General features: G+C 39.3%; 1 protein-coding gene across 1 annotated transcript in view; it reads left to right on the plus strand.

Annotated features, from left to right (window-relative positions):
- Positions 1–13509, plus strand: part of NPR3 (natriuretic peptide receptor 3) — a gene marked incomplete at its 5' end in the record, with an annotated part of 39788 nt that extends 26279 nt beyond the window's left edge. Inside the window, 5 exons of the mRNA XM_082074978.1 lie at positions 1418–1553; positions 5276–5370; positions 8545–8680; positions 10184–10271; positions 13182–13509. Of these exons, the coding sequence (XP_081931104.1) occupies positions 1418–1553; positions 5276–5370; positions 8545–8680; positions 10184–10271; positions 13182–13293 (567 nt within the window). The 3' untranslated portion in view covers positions 13294–13509. The remainder of the gene's footprint in view (positions 1–1417; positions 1554–5275; positions 5371–8544; positions 8681–10183; positions 10272–13181) is intronic.
- Positions 13510–23568: the final 10059 nt, after the last annotated feature.

Consider the following 23568-nt stretch of genomic DNA (forward strand, 5'->3'; position numbering starts at 1 on the left):
CTGAAATTCTCCTTAGTGTTGGCAAATGGTTTAAGAGTGAAGGAATGTCTTGCATGTAATTACATTACCAGAGCCTTGGTTAGTTCAGCTTAGCCAATCAACTATGTAATAGTTTTTATCTATGGAGCAGTTATTTACTTAACTGGCTACATGGTTTTTTCTTTTAACATTTTAAATGTGAAGCTTAAAACTGTGAGAGTTAGAGTAGCACTTTATTTACAGATATTTTAAATTGTTTAAGTACACTGAAGTGGAAGATAAGCTAAATGTTGTTTCTGTCCAGAAGAATATTTGCAGAACTGGATCATTCACTGGAAATGTCAGTAAGAGATCCCATAATGTGGTGTAATTGTTGATTACGCCTTTGCTAGGATGTCAGGAGCTTTTCCTTTGTAATGAAACTGTGAGTGAATGGGAACATCTTTCTCGCAACTGAAAAGATAATTCATTCTGAATTATTGTGCCATTACACAAGAGAAATACCTGTGCTGTTCAAGCCATGTGTGTCTGCTTGTGCTGATGGGTCTCCAGCTGAACTCAGCTCCTAAAATAATTATTACTTACTTCATCACTGAAGAACACTGGGCTCCTGTGAACAAACCTGTAGGGTTTCTGCAGGACTCTGCTTATAACGGTTGTTGTTGCTCACAGTGATGTAGAGCAAAAGCTGCAGGCTGCCTATGTAGATTCTAAGGAGGCAGAGCTGGCTGGCAGCAGTCTTATTTTGTATTCAGATTAGAAAGCAACATTTTATCCATTACATGTCACTTACTGAAAAAAACTGTAAAGGACAGGAAACTGTTCTCCTGGCAGTTCCAGAGAACACATTACTGTTGAGGGTAAGTAGTTTCCTCCATGGCTCATTTGCTAGCGGAGAGATGCTCAGTGGAACATGGGCCAGAATTGGAAGTGGTAATCATTAAACAAGCAAACCCGCTGGTTGGGCTCTCCAAAAAAAATCATGGCAGAACATACTTCCCAATCCTGAGAGGTGCTGAGTCCTCTGTGCGGGGGGGAGGACACACTCTGTGCTGTGGGATGAGGGTGCTCAGCACCTTATGGAGTCTCATGTTGTCAGCTGCAGAACTTGTGTGTCTGGGCACGGGAAGAGTGATCTGCAAATTTCTCCCGTATCTACGAAACTATTCAGACACAACATTGAAGTGTGATTTGAATGTTCAGAATAGCAGATAGTAGTTAACCATTTTTAAAAGCAGGCCACAAGTTGCCATTTTGCCCCTGGGTTTTCTTGAGACAACATTCCTTCGTGTTCCAGCAGTTGAGAAAATACCACCCCTCCCCAAATTAGTAATTTTGGTTAATTTGGAGATCCCCTGTAGTTAATCAATTCCATAAGGAATAAAAGTTTTTCCTGTGTCAATTGCCATTGCTTTTGTTTTTCCCTTTTTTTTTTTAGGTGAACATGTTTGTGGAAGGATTCCATGATGCTATTCTTCTTTATGCTCTAGCTTTACAGGAAGTCCTGAAGTTTGGTTTCAGTAAGAAAGATGGGGAAAAAATTGTTCAGCAAACACGGAACAGAACATATGAAGGTGAGAGTTAATATGGAATTCCAGCTTTCAGAGTCAAAAAAATACTGGTCTTTGTTCTGTGCAGAGCAAGAATTAGTGCTACTTCCACTCTTATCTGTGGGGAAATCACCATATAAAACCATACATCTTTAAGGCTGGCTCTTAGAAGTCTGACTTTATTCTGCACCAACCCTTGAGGTCTTATTTAGGTCTAAAAACTGCTAGCAATTTAATGACCCTCACTGACATTGTAAAGAAATGCCAATAATTTTCTCAGGCTCCCTCTTTGTTTTTGAAAAGATTACAGCTCACGTGCATCTATTAGCTCTGAGATTGCTTCATTTTTTCCATTTGACTTTATCATCTTAAAAGCCTGGGAATGGATAGAAGCAAACAGGTGCCAGGTTTTTTGTTTTTTAGGTTTTGGGGTTTTTTTGCTTCTTGATGTGGCTCCTTTTGGGCCCTGTAAGGATTTACCCCCGGCCTCCTTTCACGATCCATGCATGTTATCTCAGGGGCAGCAGCTGAACAGCTCTGTGCCTTTCTGTACCGAATCGTGAAGGCTGCAGTTCCACAGCACAACTGGCACGTGTATGTCACCCTGCTGATGCAAAGTGACGTGAGTGTTTTTGCCAATTAGGGATCATAATAAAGAAACCAAGGATTCTTGGATTAACCTGTCATCTCATAGAATATTTCCACCCCTCTCTTTATAATATTCCCATCCCTCTCTTATAATACTCAAATCATCTGGTGTAGGATTGGCAAAATTTCCTATGGAAGTGCTTAAGAGAAGGAAACATTTCCCCTAGATAAGAAATAAGTGATTAATCTGAATGTGTAGGAAAAACCTCAGTGGCCAGGTTCTCTGCTCTGAGAACACACTGGACACAGTGGATGAAGGCAAGAAGGACAGCAGCTCCAAACCTATTTTCTGTTCTCAAATTGTGGCCTGAACACAAGGCAAAAGGATCTCCAGGGCAGCTTAAGGCAACACAGGAATTGCTTTAAATTATGCTGGTTGCAGTTGTCCCATAAAGAGCCCTGCACTAGTCTGGCATTGTGTCTCCCTAGCTCTGTTCGCACTCATGGCTTCACAAAACACACTGTTTTAACAGAGGGAGTCTGGTGTGTAAGGATTTACCTCGCTGGTTTTCCTATGTATGAACAGATGCTCCAGCACAGCCTGTCTGTGTTTTCTCTGCTCGTGCTTTTCTGCTCCAGGAAGCCACAAGCTGGTGTGCCCATGTAGATTACATGGTTGATTCTCACACCTGTCTTGTAAAACCAGTCAGGAAGAAAAAAATCTTCACTTTTCCAGCTTGTGAAAACCAGTTTATTTTTGCTGACTGCCCTGTCACAGCTCTTCTGAAAATGTAGCTGTCAAGGTGAGCTGTGAGGGCGCAGCTGAAAAATTAAAAATGCCACGTCAGTCAAATGCTATCTCCTCCCTGCGGCAGTACTTTGCTGGACATAATTTACAAAGATAAACCTCATTTTGAAAGAGACCTTTAACTTCTTGGCTTGCAGGCCAGTATGTTTAAGAAAATCACGTCCCTTTATCCTGCCTGCAAGCCCCTTTCTGAAGTGGCTGCAGCATTGCAGAGTGTGGTCCATGCATACACCCACCAGGCTCTACTCCAGGACCGAAGCTTTATAATTCACTTAAACTTTTGTGAGCCTTGATGATGAGAACTCCACTTCAATTAACAACATTAATTTAACTGCTTACATCTAGATATCTGATTGCCTGGGTGCCTCATTTTACAGCCTGCTCTGAATAGGTGACCCATCAGAACTCCAAGGGATGTGGATGCTGTTGCCCACAGTGTTCACAGTCTTCCAGCCACAACTGCTTATTCTTAGGAAAGAATAAGGCTGGGGTGATCGAAGGGTTCCTTATTGCTTGGGTTGTTAGAGAAACCCTTATATGACTTCAAGGCACATTTTGTGGAGAATATTCTCTATTCGTTGGCATTCATTGGCACAAAAAAGTAGTAGAGCAAAGAGTTGGATAAAATCCTTCCATCCTCATCCAAACATGGTTCTTCCTTAAGGTTGTTTCAAAATTTCTTAAATATGTATCTTAAGGAAAAATGTTGCAGGGAATGTCAACATTTCAAACTTTTTTTTTTTTTTTATTCATTTGGAAAAGTTAAGAATTAGTCTTTCCCACTGTAAAAAAAAATATCCCATAGGAATTCTGAGTTTCAGCAAATTTTAGTACCTACTTCCAAAAATTAAGTTATGTCTTTCTTACACCAGGAAGGTATCTGCTCCCATTAATGCCTCCTGTCAGATCCAGAATCCAAATTGCCATGTAGACAAGGACATTACAGCTCTTCATAGTGACTTTTTCCTGTGCTTTCACAGCCAAGTGGTTGTTATACCCACTTTCTTTTCTTGCAGTAGTCAAACTGTCAGTTGTTTGATTACTGGACTGTTACAATGAAAGAGATGCTTGACAATAATCTTTTGATACCACTACATGTTTCGAAAATCAGAGTAGGTTTAAACATACATAACATCACTGAACAGGAACAGAGACAAGATAAAAGTAGGTGTGTTAATCTGTTACTTTTTCACTATCATAAGGTATGTTGAGGGGAATTTATACTCTGGCTGAATATCTACATCTCTCTTCTGATTTACAGTCGCTGAGAACCTGATTCTCTACTGCTTTGTGCCTGGGCTAGTCACGTAGTTGGTGTAACATGGATGTAAAATTATGCCTGTTTGATTTGTGCTGCTGTAAATGGCTACATTTGGTGTCAGGCAGTGGAGGATCACATTTGAGAATATCTGAGGTGATAAAGCAAATCAGTAAAGTCTTCGTCGTAGTTAATTGATATTGTTTCATGGGTTTTAAGAACCTCTTTGACTTACATCACAACAATTGGAGCAGTACTCTTTGTACACAAGGCCATAGATTGAAAGAAGAGTTTCAGGCTGAATACAAAGAATTATTTTTTCACCATGATAGCTGGAACAAGTTGCCTCAGAGAGGCTGTGCAGTTTCCATCCTTGAATGTTTAGAAGACCGTATAAAACCCTGAGCATCCTCCTATTCTGACCTCCTGACTGACCCTGGTCTGAGCAGGAACTTGGATTTGGGTCCTCCTGAAGTCACTTCAGACTTGAATTATCCTATGAGTTAACGTTTCCCAGTTTCCCTAAAGTTTCCTAGAACTTGTAAAGGAAGGAAGTGAACTGGGGGTCTAAAAATATAAAACAAACAGCAGCATATTGTGCAGATAATCCTGTGTAAATGAATGCAGGATTTATTGTATACGTAATGCACATGGTGCCTCCTCCAGTTTCCCATTATATGGAAACAACACTGGACTGGCTGTATGGGTGCACCATCCCCATCAGTCTGCAGCGCTTAGGGCTGTGCCCCAGTGTCCTCTGCAGCACATGAGCTGGACTCTGTAAATAATTCACATTAAATATATTTGTGTTTTGTTCTTGCATGCTGGATTTTGGATTAGGTTTTCTCACGTATTTTCCAAACAGTCTCACACATTTGATATTTAAAAAGAAGAAATGTTAAGAATTCAGGAATGCAGACACTGAGATGAAATTACAATTTCTTTTGGAATGCCAACAAAAATGCTGGGAGACTGATGAGATTTCCTGTCATATCGGTCTGTGAAAACCTGTCCACTGTTTTCTTGTTTTCCTTGGAAAGGCTTAGTATTTCAACTAATTAATTTTCTAATTCCTCACATGCCATTCTTTAGGCATTGCAGGGCAGGTGTCCATTGATGCCAATGGAGACAGATACGGGGATTTCTCTGTGATTGGAATGACAGATCCAGAGGCAGGCACGCAGGAGGTAAGGAAACAAACACCACAGCAAGTGGCCACTGATGGATTAGGTAGCGTAAGGTAACACCATGCCATCTGCTTACTTGGTGGGCATCTGTTTATTTAATATATACATTAAAATGGTATTGCTTTATCTTATCAACCCGGAGACCAAATCCTTTCTGTTAAATAATTATCTTAAAGTAGTTATCCAAAGTTTTTTAAAAACTTTCGTAACTCTGTTTCTTTAACAATACGTCTTTCTTCACATGACTCTAGTATCTTGAAAATTTAAAGGGTGAAAATTCACAAGTTAGCTAAGCAATGGCAAATTTTGAATACAAGAAATCATTGTTTAAAATGAGTGAGGCCTTTTGTTCATTGGTAAGAATATAGATTAATCCTATAGTGTAAGGGATGCACAAATGACCCTGATACATCAACACAGGGGTTTATATATACAGGTATTGTAATCTTATCCTGTGGTCTACCACAGGCAGGAGTGCAGACTTTGCCTCACCTTGTTTATCAGGCAGTAAGATGTAAGTGCTTTTTTTTCCAGTGTTTTAAGAGACATTTTAATCAGACGGCTCCATATACACCACGTGGGATATTCCACTGGACACAGCAGGAATGGAAGCAGCCAGACTGTGAAAAACAGTGTGTGAGAAATAGCACCAGCTGCAGACAGAGAATAGCATGACTGGGTTGAGTTTATTAATAAATACATTGTCATAACTTCAGCTGCAGCATAAAGCTGCTGTTAGCTGCAAAGTCAGCATCACCCTGAGCTTTGCAGGGCTCCCGTATTTCATCAATTTCAAACGGAAAAGAGCAGTAAATCTGAGTAGGACATTTCTATGTCTGGATTTGAATCCGGTGAAGTTATATTGTTCTTGTCAGTGCTGCAGCAGAAACGAACTCAAGAAGACTTTTTAAAAGCATGAGTATATATAGTGTGCTTTGGTGTGTAAAAGCGACTGAAAAACTACAGCAGTAAACTGCAGACACTCCCAGGAATAGGAGTAATCATCATTAGTTGAAGCTAGGACTACAAATTGTTTGGGATGACTTTGGTTTGAACAACTTGTATCTCTTCTGACTGTTCAGTCGGTTAGCTTTTTATCTCATTTATCGATTTAATCCCCCTACCCTTCCTTCCATTGCTCTTTCACTTGTGATTTAAGCTGTTTTATTTCTTTCATGTTACATTTCTCCTTCTAACATATTGCTCATTTTAATTTCCTTCTGCATTGTTTATGAAGTATACAGATATACATGCAATTAAAATGTTGTACACATGATTACTTATTACTTGTGCCTGCTGCATTCACTTCTACCCCCATGCCTCACTCTGAAAACATTTATTCTTTGGTGCCCTGCTTTAGTCATTTTGCCAGTTTTTCCTATGTCTGTACAAGAATGTTTCTCAGCTGAACTGAGCCAGATGAATGGGTGTTTGGGCAGAGCTGTTTTTGCAGGTCCATTCACAGAGTTTAAAGCTAGAAGAAAACACTATACTTCCTATTATAGTTTGAGCTCTGCTGTATTACAGTCAGGCAGGTTTCTTACCCTTGTGTGGAGCTCTGTAGTTTACATGTGAGTAAAGCTCACGCTGTAACAGGAATTAATTTCTCATTTGGAGACACCAAAGAACAGGGACTTCCTCACTGGCTCCCTCAATGTTTGTTCCACTGTTTAATCACTCTTCCAAAATCTATATCCTACTGCTAATCTGAATCCATTTGGTCACTGCTTATAGCTATCTGTTCTTCTTAAGCCTTTCTGCATGCTTTTATATTTAGTAAGCCCTGCTGGTAGAGGACTCTCCCACTCCTGTTTGATAAATTAAGCAATCTCTTAATAAATAGTCTACTGCCTGCAAATGGTCTCTGAGGTTTTTTCCCTCTACTTTTTCCTTTATTTTTGAACAAATGTTTTCTTCTAAGGATTTCTCTTCTTGTTGCAAAACTGGGAGAGAAATTAGCTCCTTTAATTAGTGTGAAATCTACTGTATCTAACAGGGGCAAATGTTATCTTTAAACTCTCTTCAAAATGAAGTTGAAGTAAAAGTTTTGAACAGGCTATCAGTGACTTGAATTCTAAACCCACTGTATTAATAGATATATTTTTTATTCATGGTAGGACAAATACATCTCTTGATGTGCTTTTGCCATCACTTCTGTACTTCAGTGTCATGCTGTTAGGCTTTGTAGATTTTTTAAACTATTTTCATGTGAGTGACCTACTACTGTTAGCACAATTTGGTCCTGCGACTTTGCAGTAGATCCAACATATGTTATATTGAATAAAGCCTGGATTTACTGTTGGGGACAGGACTGAAATTCTAAAGAATCTTGATGAATTGGTCTGAAATAATAGTTCACACTACCAGAACTATAACCATGAGAGCCCCCTTCTGTGTATGTATCAACTACTGCAGAAATACAAGGTGAAGAATGACAGGCTCTGTCATAGTTCTTCAGAAGATTTAAAGATTGTAGCTGAACATGATCAAGTACCTCGAGATCCTTGCAGCATTGAAAAATCCAGCCTGGAGTGTGTACTTGGGAGCCTCAACACACCGGGTATTTCACATGATACTTTCACTTCGCTGGGTGACCGTCCTGAGCACTGAAACCACTATGGAGTAATTGAAGAAAGCCCAAGGAGAGCAGGAAGAATATGCAGAGGGTTAAAGAAGCTTGTGTGAACTGGGTTTATATAGAAGCCTCAGGGCAGACCAGATAAGAATCTGTGAGTATGTCAAGGGATGTTTCTGAAGGGAAGAGTCTCTGCATCCACTGGCAGTTGGATAAGTAGTGATGGGTAATTGCAACAAGGGAGATATAGGTTACATGCTAGCGAAAACCACTGACATTAAGGACAGCCAAGTTCCAGAATAATTGCCTACAGGAATTGTGAAGTCTCCCTCTTTGGAGGCTTTTAAGAACAGGTTAGATAAGCATCTGCCAGGAATGCTTTTGTTCAGCTGATCCTGCCCTGGGGCAGGGCATGCACTACATAACCTCCCACAGACCCCTTCAGCCCAATTCCCTGTGATTCAACATCCTGCCTTAGGAGTCCAAGTGAGTGATGTTGCTCTTCTGTTTGTTTTATTCCCTAAGTTGAAGTTGACAGGAAAATCTTTTCATTCCTTTCTTTTATTTTCTTCTCTTTTTTTTTTTTTTTTTTTGCATAGGTGATCGGGGACTACTATGGAAAGCAGGGGCGTTTTGAAATTCGATCAAATGTGAAATATCCTTGGAATCATGGCAGGCTGCGACTAGATGAAAGCCGAGTTTCGGAGCACACAAACAATACACCGTGTAAATCATGTAAGCTTAAGTGACTAAATGCTTCTGCCCAGGCTGTCAGAGAGGAATCCATGTGGTGATGCAACTTCACAAGCCATATTAAATTACCTAGCACTGTTGTCCAACTGAGACATCATGACTATGTCTCTCTGCTGACTGAGAAGTTAAGGTCTGGCAGCCCTGGGTAGTACGTGGTCTGAATCACTTTCCTGAGCTTAAACATGACAGTAATCATGATGCACAGCCCAGGGCCCTGGAGGTTTTAGGACTTCCCAGGGGCTAAAAGGTAAAATCATTTTTGGCCAGGAAGATGGATATAACTGAAACCCCAAAGAGGGAATAATCATGTTGATAATTAGCAGCTGGGGAGGCCAGTACTGATGGGAGCAGTGTTCTCACAGTGCAGAATGATTTTAAATGCTATGAGAAGGCACCGCAAGGGGCCCACTAGGCTGAGAAGAAGTGAAGGCCATTGAATGTGAATCCAGAAGGCTGAGAGTACCCTCCACAGAGAACGTGTCCTTGTTTTCCAGTGGACTGACTTTGGAGACTGTGTTGTAGTGAGCAGGACATTGGAGGGAGATAAGGATAGGAAGATACTGGTGCCTCAGTGACAAAGGGTGGTCTTAGCTTTTCACAGGAAACAAATTGCTAGTCCCACAGTGAAAATGTATCTGCAGCCTGATAATTCTTTGATCCCTGAAAAACATGTGTACACACGTGCTGTGGAGAGTATTTCCAGGCCAGTGTTGTGTAACTATGCACCTCCTTGCTTCCACACAACCTGATTTACAAACAAAATCCCCTCAGCGGGTCATGGATAAATGAAGAGGAGGATGGCACTTGATTTCCTTAATATTTCTCTGTTCCTTTCCACAAACCCAGGCAGGCACGGAAAAGGGAGCAGACAGTACCCACATGAAAATGCCATTGCTGTTCAGCTGCCCTGCACTTTGCAGAGTGGCAGACCCTGCCTGTGCTCCCCTTCAGCCACTGTGTCCTTGCTCTGCCTCCGTTGAGATTTGGAGCAAGGTGAAGCTCTTTAACTTCAAACAGCATAGGTTCAGAAAAGAAAATTAGCTGTTGGATAATCATCAGTCACTTTAATAAACCTGGCTGTTAGAGGGTTCTGACGCTAAACAAGGTGAAATGAATTTGTTTCTGTTATAATGACTTGAGGCAGATTCAGTGCTGATTCTTTTTATGTGCATCATTGTAATCCCAGTCTCTTATGATTCAGACTAAGCTGTCCAAACGAGTTTCTTAACAACATTCCTGTGTATTACATCTTCATCTGACACTGATCTTGGGGGCTTTTTTTAATCCCAAGGAAATCGAGGACAAAAAATAAACATGCAGAAACTGAAACTAAGCAAAGAGGTTCCCACAGAGTCCTGAGCTGTGAAAGGGTTCAGTTATTATCTGATCTTGGTCACTCATTTCCTAGTTCTGTGTATTTTCCAATATATGAATGCAAATAGTTCTCAATATGAACCCTGATTGTTTATTTTCCCCCTTCTCAAGCAGGTGGTCTAGGAGAATCAGCAGTTACAGGAATAGTTGTGGGCGCCTTGCTTGGAGCAGGATTGCTGATGGCTTTTTACTTTTTCAGGTTAGTCCAATTAATTGAAAGTTCTGTAAACTCTTTACTCATCATCCAAACCTCTCAGTTCCTGGCAGAAACATCCTTGATGGGCGACAAAGGGGTGCCATAATAATCTGTGGTAACATTCCCACAAACGACAGTGAACACATTTTGATGATTGTCCTTTTGTGTACATCAGAATAATTTTATTTACTCAGGACCTCGTCCTGTAACCACTTACATCTCCAGGTAACTTTACCCATAGATGTATTAAGAGTTCCAGTGAGTTCCAGTCATTCATGGTTGCTTTAGTAAAGTTCCCTGGCCTTGAAAGCCGCCTTTGTTTGGTACTCCTTGCCAGCACAATTGTGCAGGCTGTGACTGTATGAGAGATTTATATCTCCTGCCTGGTACCATGTTTAGTTTTTGAGTATTGAATGGAATTGTACTGGAAGCCAGAAGGAGATTTCTGTTTCGGTATGAGAGCATTTGGATTTCAAAGCTGTGAATTTAACTTAATAAGCAGGGGTCAGTGAGGGGTGATCAGTGTTTTATTCTTGTTTAAGTAATTCTTACACTGTTAGTCAGCAAAACCTAAAGTCTTGAGAATTGATACACCACTGACAGAATAAATTAGTTATATATGTTCAGCATCTTATATATAATATAATTTATCCTCTTATGGGATGGAGAAGGCAGATAGGAGAACAGAATTAACTTATACATATGAGAATCAAATAACCTTATAAAAATAAAATATCTGTTTATTAAAAAAACTAACAAAATGAAACATGCAAAACCAGCTTTCAATTCACCAGCACGCTTCCAGAGTTTCAAAAGAGCCTAGAACCAAGATATTAATCCAGTACTTAGAACTGAAATTCTGCAGGGTGACTGTATTCTTGCATGTATTTGGTGCTTATGTAGTGTGTTGTTTGGGTTTGAGACAAGATAAGTTAGCTCAGACTGATTAAAGACTATATTCTAAAGACAAAAGAAAAACAAAATACAAGTCTGTCTTTATACTGTATGTCATCAGAGGTTCTTGCATCTTTTATACATTCTCAATCTGGGATGATAATTTTTAGGTGTGTTTATTAGTATTGCTGATATTGGGAGGGAATGTGAGGGAATGTGAGGACAAGAAATGAGGCAAAATACATATCCTGAGCTGGTATAAAACTATGCAAAGTATCATTGTAAGAACAGGACTTAAGCTCTCAGTCATCTGACACAAAGATTTCGATTGGAAATCCATGTGACCAAAGGTGAGTGTCTGTAAAAGTAAGCGTAGACACCTGAGCTCAACACCTGGTCTTTGTAATTATGGCCAGAGGGGAGAAATCAGCAATTTTTGGGGCGCAATCTATGTCACCCTCATGTAGAAGTTAAACCACGTCAGAGGAAAACCTCTTCCAAATGCCTGTTTCTCTCCATTGACTGAAGGAGGCAGCTAGTGCTCTGTCAGATAGATCTGCACTTAGGAAACAGGTAAAGACTCAAGTGAATTTCACCCTGGAGATCTGATTGCACCCACTTGAAGCAGGAGTAGGGACAGGTCTCTAATTGCACCATTAGAATAAACATATGAAACAAACTAAATGAGGTAAGTTTTTCTGAAAATGCAGGTCTAGGAATTGTCTGTCTGGAAGTAATTTGTACCTGCTGTTTCTGTACCTTTCAAACCATATATGTATCTTCTGATGACATCTCATTTGGAAATTCATTACCACAAATGAGCATGCTAACACAGTTTTGAATATGCATACAGACCATTAAAAGATCTGAGCAGTAGTTCTAATATGTAGCTTTGAAAGGATTTAAACTTAAGAGTGGTACATTCTTGAAATGTGGACCTGTCCTTGTGCACAAGCTATAACTGTGTGTGCTCTGACCTGTGGAAGGATCTGACTTGAACATACATAAATGAAGTAAGGAACGTACGTTTTTCAAGTTATTTGGAGCCTAATGATACAGACAAAAATGCCTAGGGAATCTTTTCAGAACTTTTAGGTTCCCACTTTCTATTAAGCAATATTACCCAAATTAAAACCTTGGTGTTCTGAAAACCATTCTTCTGTGGCTACATATCTAGCCCTGACTCCTGCTACACATGAAGTGGGGCAGAACTGTCCTTGGCCTACAAGCTATTCATCATGCATCTGCACAAGCAGTGCTGTAGGCACATGGGGCTGGATTAATGCTCTTCTGAAATATTGGTCCTGAAACTTATGCATAAAACATAAATTTAAATCTCATTAAGATTTTGAGGGGAGATTTGGGTACTAAAGGGCAAACTGAAAGGCGGTCAGAGGGCTTGTTTGACGTATAATGTAATATAACAGAATTTTTCAAGGGCTCTAGAGGAAGACACACAGGAAAAACTGTGTCTGATGAATGAGCAGTTGTATTTACTTCTTATCAATCCTCTACATCCCTCTTCTTAATTCATCATATCTCCACCCAAACAGTGTAGCTTTCTCAGAGGGAGACGGGAGGATTAATGTGTAGTTTCTGTGAGAAATGCAACTGAAAAAAGAGTTGGATCTGTTGTTTGAACTCTCCAGAAAGTGCGCTACTTCCCTATACCCCCATATACTGGGAAGAAATTTGGCTTTGATCAATATAAAGCAGTGATGTGACACAGTTCACAGGACACTTCACAAAACTTCCTAATCACTTAGAACAGAAATTTTCAAAGAAGCAAATGTCTGTGTCTTGGTGCTTTGAGACTGCCATATAGAAATTAACAGGCATTCTTCAGTCTGGGTAAAATGTTTCAAGGCAAACTAATCTTTGACCAGGGTTTCACATTCTGCCACATTTCATTTTTCAACTGGCATCCAGCTGTCCCCTACAGGCATTCTTTGTAAGGGAAGTTCTGTTATTCTATAGCGGGAGAAGGATTTCTCACTCTGTTCCTCTCCTTTCATGCAGAAAGAAATACAGAATAACTATTGAGAGACGAACTCAACAGGAGGACTGTAACATGGGGAAACATCGGCAGTTACGTGAAGACTCCATTAGATCTCATTTTTCTGCTGCATAAAGAAGAAGAAAAAGAATCCCATTCTTCCTGGGGGAAAAAGAAAAAAAAAAAAAAAGGAAAAAAGAGACAACCAAAGACATCAGTGGAAAAAGAAGAGGCTCTTGAAGAACTCACTCTTTTAAGAAGTAATTTTGTCTTAATTTCTTTCAGAAGCTCAGGAATGATGTACTAATCACGTTATGCCACATGGCCTTTCATCTCATGAAAAAAAGAAAATGATGCAGTTCGATGTTATAGTATGTACTTAATATGTAAAGACAGTACAGGCAGCAGATCCAGGTTTAGTTGGTGGGGAATGCCTCATTCTGTTCCCTTTTTTTTAGCTCCTACCACCTCCTTCCTTAATTGCATCTCACCCGTGGGTATCAAATATGGTTTCACAGGCACAGGTGCTGGTTTCTATCAAAATGAAAAAAGGGATTGATTTGGGGTATGATCCTGCATCACTGAATCGTTTATTTACAGGGGATATAAGATGGGGTGTATGGAGTTTAGTTCTGGGAGGGAACTGGCACTTGGGTGTAATTAAATCTACTGAAAAAGTCAGGCAGGTGGAAACACATACAAACTGTTCTTTCCTTGTTCGTGTAGTATCACAACCAAAAGCACTGATTCCCTCTCTTAGGTGCTGGGAGTTGGGGGGAAAAAAAAAAGGATGAAGAGCGTCATTGCTGTGACAATCAGGCCTCCAGAGAGGACTGGCTGATTTCTCAGTCTAATATGTGTTTTATCTTGCTCTTTTCTCTCCACTGCCATGACTTTTCAGAGGGACAAATATAATCCATGTAGAGCCTGCTCCTGTTCCCAGTGAAGTCAGTGGCAAAATCCCATTAACTTCAGTGAGCACAGGACTGCATCTAAACTTGTAAATATGAAAGTGTTTGTATAGCTGACACAATTCAAAAGGGGATCTTTTTTTTTGTGTAAAATGACATTCCATGCTACCATTTTATTTTTAGGATATTTTTATCTTGTATTTTTCTATTAAAGTATCTATTTTTGCTTTGTTAGGATTAAAAAATTATGCGAGAGGATGTTTTGGAGACATATTTTTATGATAGGAGTAGCATGCAGGGGAAGTCAACAGCTGTAAATACATTTTAGAACCAGTATTTAGGGGAGGAGAAGTGACTATATGGACAGTAACACCTTTTCCCCCACTTTCTTCTCCAGGCATGTGCAACGTTCAAATAGTTATTTAAATGATAAAAATACAGTTATTGAATTGTCTAGTGATGTTGGCCCTGGTCCTGAAACTAATGAACTTCTAACATGTTAAATTAAATAGTCCTACATTAGTTGGTGAAACTAACTATTCATGTGTGTACAATTAAACATGCAAGGAACTACTTTCAGGAATTGGGGTGGTAAAACACTGCTCTAGGGCTGACTTTAGTCCTGCTGCCATCAGTATCCCTGGGACTTTTGCCATTGACTTTACGAGGAGCAAAACTGAATCTGTGATGAATTAGCTACTGACAGGTTATTTTCTACTAGACAGAGGAGAGCTCTGAGCTTCCTAGTCCACAAATGGAATTGAACAGTACATATTATAAATGTGGTGAAGAAGACCCATAAAAATATTGTCTGGAAAATCCCAGCTGTGACTATATTTTTGTTTGCCCTATTCTGATTTCATAATCAGAACTTTCTGGTCTCAGCAGTCATAGACTTAAAAATTAATCTCAAAACTGGCACTGAAGCCCCTGTTCTACAAAACTTCTAGGTCTTGAGAAGTCAGAGTACCAATTCAGAGAAACCATTTTGGGGCAGCTGGAAGTGAACGAAGCGCAAAAGCTGGCTCTGTTTTCTTTCCACTGCCTTTTATTTGCTGATGGGGAAACACCCCCATGGAGCATTTCCTTGGAATTTTTTTTTCCTTATGTTTCAGTTGTCTCTTAGCATATGCAGGGGTTCATCAAGTGCCCTTGTGAAATATTGTCCCATGTCCCATGCAGACAGAGGGCAGGACTTCCTGACCGTCAGGGCATCTCCAGTATAGGTGGTGGCTGTAGACCAGGTAGATGTGGTGTTTTTAGGACTCACTGGAATAGCTGTTCACATGATGGACGTCCATCATCCTGTTTCCCAGTTTGGGCCTCTATGACTTCTGCAATGGTACCTTAGCCAAAGTAACACTGTGGTCAAGGGACAGTTTTCTGAAGTAGCCTCCTTATCTTGTGGGCACCAGAGAAGAATGTAGGCTAGAGCTGCATTCATGCTGCTGTGGAGCTGGGGAGAAAAAAAGACTTCCTCATTAATTTTTCAATTTTTTTCAAGCAGTTCAATTTGTCTAGCCCCTGGGCATGCTTAACATTTGGAATTTTTAAAATAAGTTCCAAGGGAGTTTTGATCTACTACTTGTTTTGCAAATAAGCCTTTCAGTATTTCCGCTTTCTTTTATCCATTTGACTACTTTGCCACAGGAAAAGGGAAGGAAAAGTTTTAAATATGTAGAGAAAAATGGGTATGATTTGAAGCATAAAATTTTTTTCAAAATTGTTTGTTATGACTTACCTTGCAGTATGAACCGATACTCAGTCAGTAGTTAGGGAGCAGGACAGTAGTGGAGATCTGCATTTTTCCTGTGCCATGCACAGTCACGTCAGACCAGAAGATCTGAGCCAGCAGATCTGGTTGGGACAATAAATTGCAAAGACAGATTATTTTATTTTGTCGTCTTACTATGACTAAACATACATATTAAAAAGGTCACTTTTTAATTAAAAGGATAATAATTCTGTTCCCCAGTTTTATGCAGAGTTTTAAAACATGACCTCAAGAAGTGTTTTTATGAGATGTCTGTTGGTAGGATGCTAATGGAGACGTAGCCACAACTTTACATCCCAACACTTCCCAAGAAAGGTGAACATTTCTTGCACATTAGAACATTTAAGATCAATGGGGTTTGATCTTTCTAAATTGGTGCACACCTACCTGTGCATTTTTCCCATGCAAGTGTGGAGATCATTTTAGACATTTCACATAAGTAGATTCTTGTATAGCATAAATAAATTTGCTCTGCTTAGCTGCCTTTCACAGGCTTCTTGCTAATAGTTCCCAGGTCTTCTATGGACCATAGATCAAAAACTGCCTTGAGTTTATATTATTCAGCAGAGAGATTCTTTACAAGCTAATGCACTTTTCCTTTCTGGTTCATCTGCATTAGCTCAATGCCACAATATTTAGGCTTCAAACTCTGTAAGGGAATGTCTAATCAAAATAATAATAATTGATTCTCAAAAGAGTTTTCAAAACCTGCATTTTTGGCTTCAGCAAATTGCCCGTATTACAAACATATGTCTGTATTTCAGAGCAGCACAAGGGGGGCCTTGACTCAGCTCAGCACTTTAGAACACACTTAAAATATGCTCAACTTCAGCTTCTAAGTGCTTTGCTCCCTTGGGACCAAAGGGTATGATCCTGGCCATGGCTGAACCAAAGGAAATCTTGCCATGTGCTTGAATCAGAGAAAGGTTGGCCCCACATGCCATACTTTTATTGCTAAATCTTACGGTTGTGCCTGTTAAATTGAAGTTGAACTAGCGGCTTCCTAGTTGTTGTTTGTCAAAGTTTGACAAATTCTGTTAAACTGGCATTTCTTAAAAAATTATCAAGTATTGGTCAACTTAAGAGCTGTTTCACCTCAGAATCCTGTTCTTGAAGATTCCGTGGACAAATTACCTGACTTCCACCCTCTTATTTCAATGCATAGTCTTCCCCTGTGAGTTGGCAACGATGAAGCAGTAAGTGTGATTTAGTATTCTGAGACTGACAACTTTATAGTTGGATGCCTAGAGCTTTGTCTTGGGCCACTAGTAATTCTGGAAGTTTTGCTTATGGACAGTTTGTGTGTCCTGAGTTGCCTATGACATAAACCATTGCCAGTTGGTTACCCATTCCTTTTCTGATGTGTTTCACTGAAGAACAAACCCAGCTAAGTTCTGAGAACATTCAGTCATTGCTAAAACTTTTGGTTGAGAGTGCTGTGCACCTTGCAAGGTTGTGGCCAGAGTTCAGTTTATAGTTCAGAGTTATATTTGTTCACTTCTGAAAATAAATTTTATTGGTTTATTTTCAATTTGTTTTAAAGAAATGCTTTATTGCATTTTTGAAAGTATTTTGTTGCTTTTTTAATGGAGAATTATTAAGGTGTAGCTAATGCTTCCAAAACATTTGTGCTGGACAAAGTAAGAGTGTGTTCCCTGACAGCATGTTTTACTGGAAGGTTGATCTCTGATTCATGTTTTGGCCTGTATATGCAATCACACTCTTATTAAGCTGATGAAAAAAACCTCTATTTGATTCAGTGGATGTAAACTCAGGCCCCCAGTAAAGTGTCTTCAGGCTTTAAATTCAGCATCTTGAAGCAGTTCTGACTGTGTTTCTCAGCTTTGCAGTAGAACAGGCTGCATGAGCCTTAGCTGACCTTGGCTCCGGCATGATTTTGACCTCACGAATGCCATAATGCTCCTGGAAAGCCAAGAATAGACATCAAAGACAGGAAGCTAATAGTCCTGGTCATAAATTTCTTTGGCAATTCAGCCCACCTTTTCCAGAGCTCAAGACAATTCCACATCCTTTACTACCCTCCTCTGTGCTTCAGAGTAGCCATGTGGCTGTTCTGGTTCTTTAAATAAAGCAGTTGAGGTTATTTTTCCTCATTTTCTCCCAGGGTAGAGTGAAGACTTTTGAATTTCCTATTTTTTTTCCATGTTCTTTACTCTAGTTTCAGCAGTGCTTTGAAAACAGACAGCCATTTTCCATCATTTAGTCAGAAATCCTTCCTCTTCACTGAGAGGTGGCTTTTACACCATTTCAGCCATTGTCCATGGCTGCCGAGCTGCCAGCACACCCCGCGTTGGCCCATGACCACACCAGCCATTATTGGAGATCTAGGCCCAGAATTGTCTGATGTTGTTGTTGGTCTTTTAACCAAGCAAAGTTGAAAAATGGGATTGACCAACAACTTTCTGAAGTGTAATCTGAATTTTGCAGCTGCCATCCTTTCCTTTTAAAAACACCCAAGGCTGACTGGTTATCGAAGCAGTCTCATTAAAGCTAAAATGATGATTGGGCACCACTGGGCCCACAAAAAGTCCAGTCATGGTGAGGTGATGTCAGGTGATATGAGCCCATTTTTGTTTTGTCTTGTTTTGTTTTGTTTTGTTTTATACCCTACTTGTTGTTGCTATAAAATGACATCAAATCTAGTGATCACTCTCCCCAAAGCAGGTCACATGGGAACAGAAATGTAAGTTTCTAATGGAACATTGACCTTTAATGTTGATCAGGAACACGCCCTAGTAACTTGTCTCATAACAGTGAGCAACGAAGGGACAAATTTCAGCAATGCATATGTTTTGCAGGAGACGGTTTTAGCCCTTTTTAGAAACACAGAAATAAAAAAGTAACTTTTAGGAATATAAATTTTGAGGACATGCTGTAAAAAGTTTAGCCTTCAAATGTACTGTGTGTCCCCTCTCCTTCCCACCCTTTCTTTCTTGCTGTTGAAAGCACAAAAAGATTTGTGTGTGCATGAAACCTTTCAAATGGAAGAACAAAAGTGTTTGCACTGTGTATGTCCCTGCTTAGAGGCAGAAATTAATTCAAATGGCTTGAGGCCTGGATTCTTTTGCATTCTTAGATACCTTTTAACATCCAAGTTCTGAGACTAATGGAAAATGATTGTTGAAATTAAAACAAATAGCTGTTTGTGAGAGACCTCAGACCTGGCTGTCTGCAGGGGTCAGCAAGCTGTGCGGCAGACTTTGATAGTCGCCTTTCTCTTCTAGAGAATGACAGGAAGCTCAGGCACTGTGGTTTGCCCCAGTGAAGCCTCGAGTCTGGCGTAAATGCAGCTCTCTATTTATCTCACCCATAGAGGAAGAAGGGATAAAGGTTAGTGTTGGTGGTTTTATGAGGTTATTGGTGGTTTTGATCAAGACAGCAATGCTGCCATGGCTTTGAGGCTTTCTTGGGCTAGTGTTTAATTATGTCCAGTGTATCATTACATAGACTGTTTTATTATGCTATTACTTCTTCTAGAATTTACCTTTCAGAATGCCTCCTGACATACACCGAAATTACAGCATACAAAAGGAGAGGCTTAGAGTTAATTCCTAATTTCTTACTAACCACTAAGTTAATATTCTGCATCAAAGGCAAAATATTCTAAATATTAAAACACTGTTAAATTTTGTATGTTAAGCTATAGTAATTCAGAAAACTTATGTGGATTCATTAGGTGTTAAATCTTTGAAAGGTTAAAATCCACTCTGTGTGAACTATTGCTTGGTGTTTCTGTCATGTGAATGTTTCTAGAGGACACTTGAGCAAGCAAACAAAATGTACCAAAAAGAGTATTTTAAAAAATGACCTTGTTTTAATGGTTTCTTTTGTAATCTCAGTTGGTATGCACAGGGAACACACAATTCTCCCCCCCCAAACTATGAAGAGAGGTTTTGCTAATGAGCACAGATAGGTTGGTTCATACTTGGTGATGATCTGGAGGACTGAGGAATGAGCTGCCACTGAAAAGCCAATATCACAGTTACTGCTCAGTGGTCATTTATCTTGGTGCCACGTGAGGTAACAAATGTTTCCTCCGATATTTAGTATCTCCCTGATGTAGCTTTCTGACATGTTGTGAGGACTTCTGCAGTATGGGATACAAGGGATGAAAATATCTGTTGAAAATGTAGGGAAAATATTCATGCGGTTGAATATTAGGGAGAGAGAAGAGGGAAGATGCTCAGGGTTTGATTATACTCCCATGATGATACTGCTGACTGTATGTAGAGTATGGGATCCAGCTCATTCTGCCTCTACTGTTTGACATCTGCTTTCTTAGAGACTCAGCAGAAAGCTTATTCACCTTTTAAATCTCACATAGCCCTTTACCTGAAATTTAAATGGGATTTAAGTGGTTCATGGGACCTGCTCAGGGTGTACCATGCCCTTAGATTTGTTATTTGTTATAAGTTGTAACAATGTTATCTTCACTGCGCAGGTCTGAAAGTGCTGAGAAGACTTGGGTAAAGGGGCAGGATGAAGGCAAGGAGTAGAATTTGTTGTGTTTCTTGTGCATAGGTGTAATTAAAACTAAGAGGACTCAGGATAGATACTGTGGATGTTAACATTGTCCCCTTTTTTGGTTATACTGTTCATTATTAATGTAAAAATACTGGACAACAGAGAAACCTAGTTCCAGTCTACTAGAAAACAAATTGAAAGCTGCACAGTATATTGTACTGATGTAAGTAGAACTATCTGCATATAATGTGATTTTATTTATTGTTGGTTTTGTGTAGAGGAGAGTGCGTATTCATGACTGTGGATATAACCTTTGTTTACTTCTGTAATGTATTTTGTTTCTTTTATGACTTCGTCATTTAAAATATCAACATTGGTGTCCTTTGACTTTTTATTCTGTGTATTTTATCTCACACATTTAAAAAATGCCAGAATATCACGTAACCTAAATTGTAACAATTATTTCCATTAAAGACATAGGAATATGTTATCACCTGTTTCTGTGGTGCCTTTTGTCACCTGTTTACTGCATTCTTTGTCTGTTTTATATAGACGGTACTATCAGATGGTACAGAATTAATAACAGGAGGGCTATTCTGGGTCTAAGACACTGTATACATCTCTGGTTTTAATTATGATTATCAACTGATTAAATCAGGAATCCATCTAACCTTTCTTTGGGAAGAAAATTCCCCCTTGTATATAAAGATCTGGAAAAGGTTTTAATCAGGATAAAAAACTTTGGATATTCTTCTATTTATTCTCAGTCCTCCCGAAATGCAATTAAATAGGAACCTAATTATTTAAATACATTAACCTTAATTAGTAACCATTGATTTTTGCAGCCTGCAGAGAGGCAAAACCTGCACATTTTACTTAGCTACAAGTTCATTTCTTTGCAGCAATCTTATCAAATTGGGGCAATTTAATTCTGTTTCTTTCCTGTGCTTATAAATACAGTCTTCAATTTATCCTGTTTTGTCTAGCCTTATGCTTTCTGTACGCATGTGTCTATTGTAGCAATGTTGCCAAATTTAAGATCTGTGCTTGAGAGTATGCCAGGCCTTTATAATCTAAAATAACTTGGAAATAAGTGGGAGGAAGAAATATTTAATCACACTCATATCGAAACTGCAAGTACCAAGAATTCACTGGAGACTTGATAGAGAGGTGGAAACATCCTCTGGGTTAACTATGGATCTAAAATCTTTTTTGCAGCCCAGGAAAGAAAAAAAGCAGAGTAAAAATACAGGCTTGTAGAGGCCCATTCAGTTGGGAAGGGTTGGATTACTTTCCTAGCTGCCATGCCTTTCACTGGTAAAGTTCTAAATTTGTCACTAAATTTAATTCAGTCAGTACTGCCAACAGGGAAAATAATATTGCCAGTTTGTAGAGATGCAAAGTGCAAAGAGGTGCAAAGAGATTAACTTTCTGAAATTGTAGAAGATATTCCTGATATATATTAGAATTGAGATTAATTTAAATCTGCCTCCTCAGAGATACACTTCAAATTGTAGGATAGTTGTAAATATACAAATAACTACTGTTCCTGCTTTTGCTTGATGGTTATGCTCTTATGTCTTCATCCCATTGCAAACAGGAATCCTTTGTAAGTACTTAGTGATTTTTCCAGTATTTCTGTGTAAAGCATTGTAGAAATATTGTACCAAGTAGTGGTTTGTGTTCCTGATAACTGCAGTAATCATTAAAGGTGTCTTGTGATCTTTTAAAAAGTGCACATTTTACATGACTCATTTCCAGGCTCTTCTAAAAATACATTAGTGTTTACCAATATTCTAAGTTTGTTAGAACTGAGACCAGTAACAACACATGCTTTATTGCTGCTGTATTGTAGAGATACATTATCAGGGAAGACAACAGGAGAAACTTTTGACATCTTGCCTTTCATTGACAGCAATGGAAAAAATCCTCATCAGCTTCAATGAAATGGAGTTTTCACTCACACTTGGGAATATGGCATGAGGGAGTATTGGCTGAATTTATGTTTAGTGTATGACCCTCAGGCTACTAGTGCATGTCCAACATGCACTAGTGGCAGGACTTTATTTCACTGTCAGTGGATTTTTTTTTTCCTTTTTTGATAGCTTATCTTTCAAATGGCATGCTTGAGATGTGTGTTGAATTGTGTGTATGTACACATACATCAATATTTATGAAATAGCTCATCCAAATGTGTTGGCTTCCTTTTGTCAGAGAGTATCAGCCAGTCTGACAGGTAAAACTCTTTTGGTGAAATTACTTACAGCAATTGATCTTCAATGGCAGCAATTTTTTGATACCGTTCTAGATATCCTGTAACCTAGCTGCCTTTGTTAGGAAACTGTTTCTTGAGGAGCATTCATCACATTGCTCAAAAATTATGGTGGCATTTGAGGCAAATCTTGGTCTTGAACCTCAGCCAATGTTTTCTTGACTTGAGAGAGCACTGCCAATAAAAAGTAATTGTACAACTGACAGAACCTCTTTTGTTGCCTCCTAGGAATAGCCATAATTTACAGTCTGTAATGCCAAAAAGTCTCCCTGTGTACATATGCTACTCTTGGTAAATTTTCCTGAGACATCTTGTGTTTAGTTTGATGGTCTTCAGTCCTCTGCCTCAGAGAAAAAAAAAAAAAAAAAGGTTATATTTCCCTTTTCTCTAAGTAATTATTCTGCAGTACTTGCCTTGGTCTGCAGGATGGATGCTCTAAAGGAAGAATTCACAGCCCCCGACTGAATCCTTTCATGCAAGTTTTGTTCAGAGCGAAGGAAGGGATTCCGCTTGCTCCAATTTGATTACTGCAGTGTTTCATGGGTTATCAATTGAAGTAACAGCTTAAGAAATACCTTTCTTAAGGAAAAAATACTTCAGTACCTTTCATGCTCAGTCAGTAAAGCAATGGGTACAATTAAAAGGGATTGAGAAATCCTCTCAATTAGGTCAGAGAGAAAAAAAAAAGCACAACAGCTTGATGAGTACAGGAAATTAAACTGGAGGAATTAGGCTACTGGGTAATTACTAGAAAAAAAAAGCATATTATAGATAGAAGAGATCAGGGGTTTAGTCTGTTCTCAGAAGAGATTTACCAGAGCAAAGGACTGGCCAGTGTCCAACCTCCTACCTTCCTGGGAAAGAGGGAAATGAGGCTTTCTACTGGGTCCTGGGCAGTTTTAGGGAAGAAATAATGGAGTCTGTCAAGAAGGCACCAAAAGATTTAAAGAATTTGGACTAGTCTTGGC

The sequence above is a fragment of the Streptopelia decaocto genome, assembly GCF_964273445.1.
Source record: "Streptopelia decaocto genome assembly, chromosome: Z".
Lineage (NCBI taxonomy): Eukaryota > Metazoa > Chordata > Aves > Columbiformes > Columbidae > Streptopelia > Streptopelia decaocto.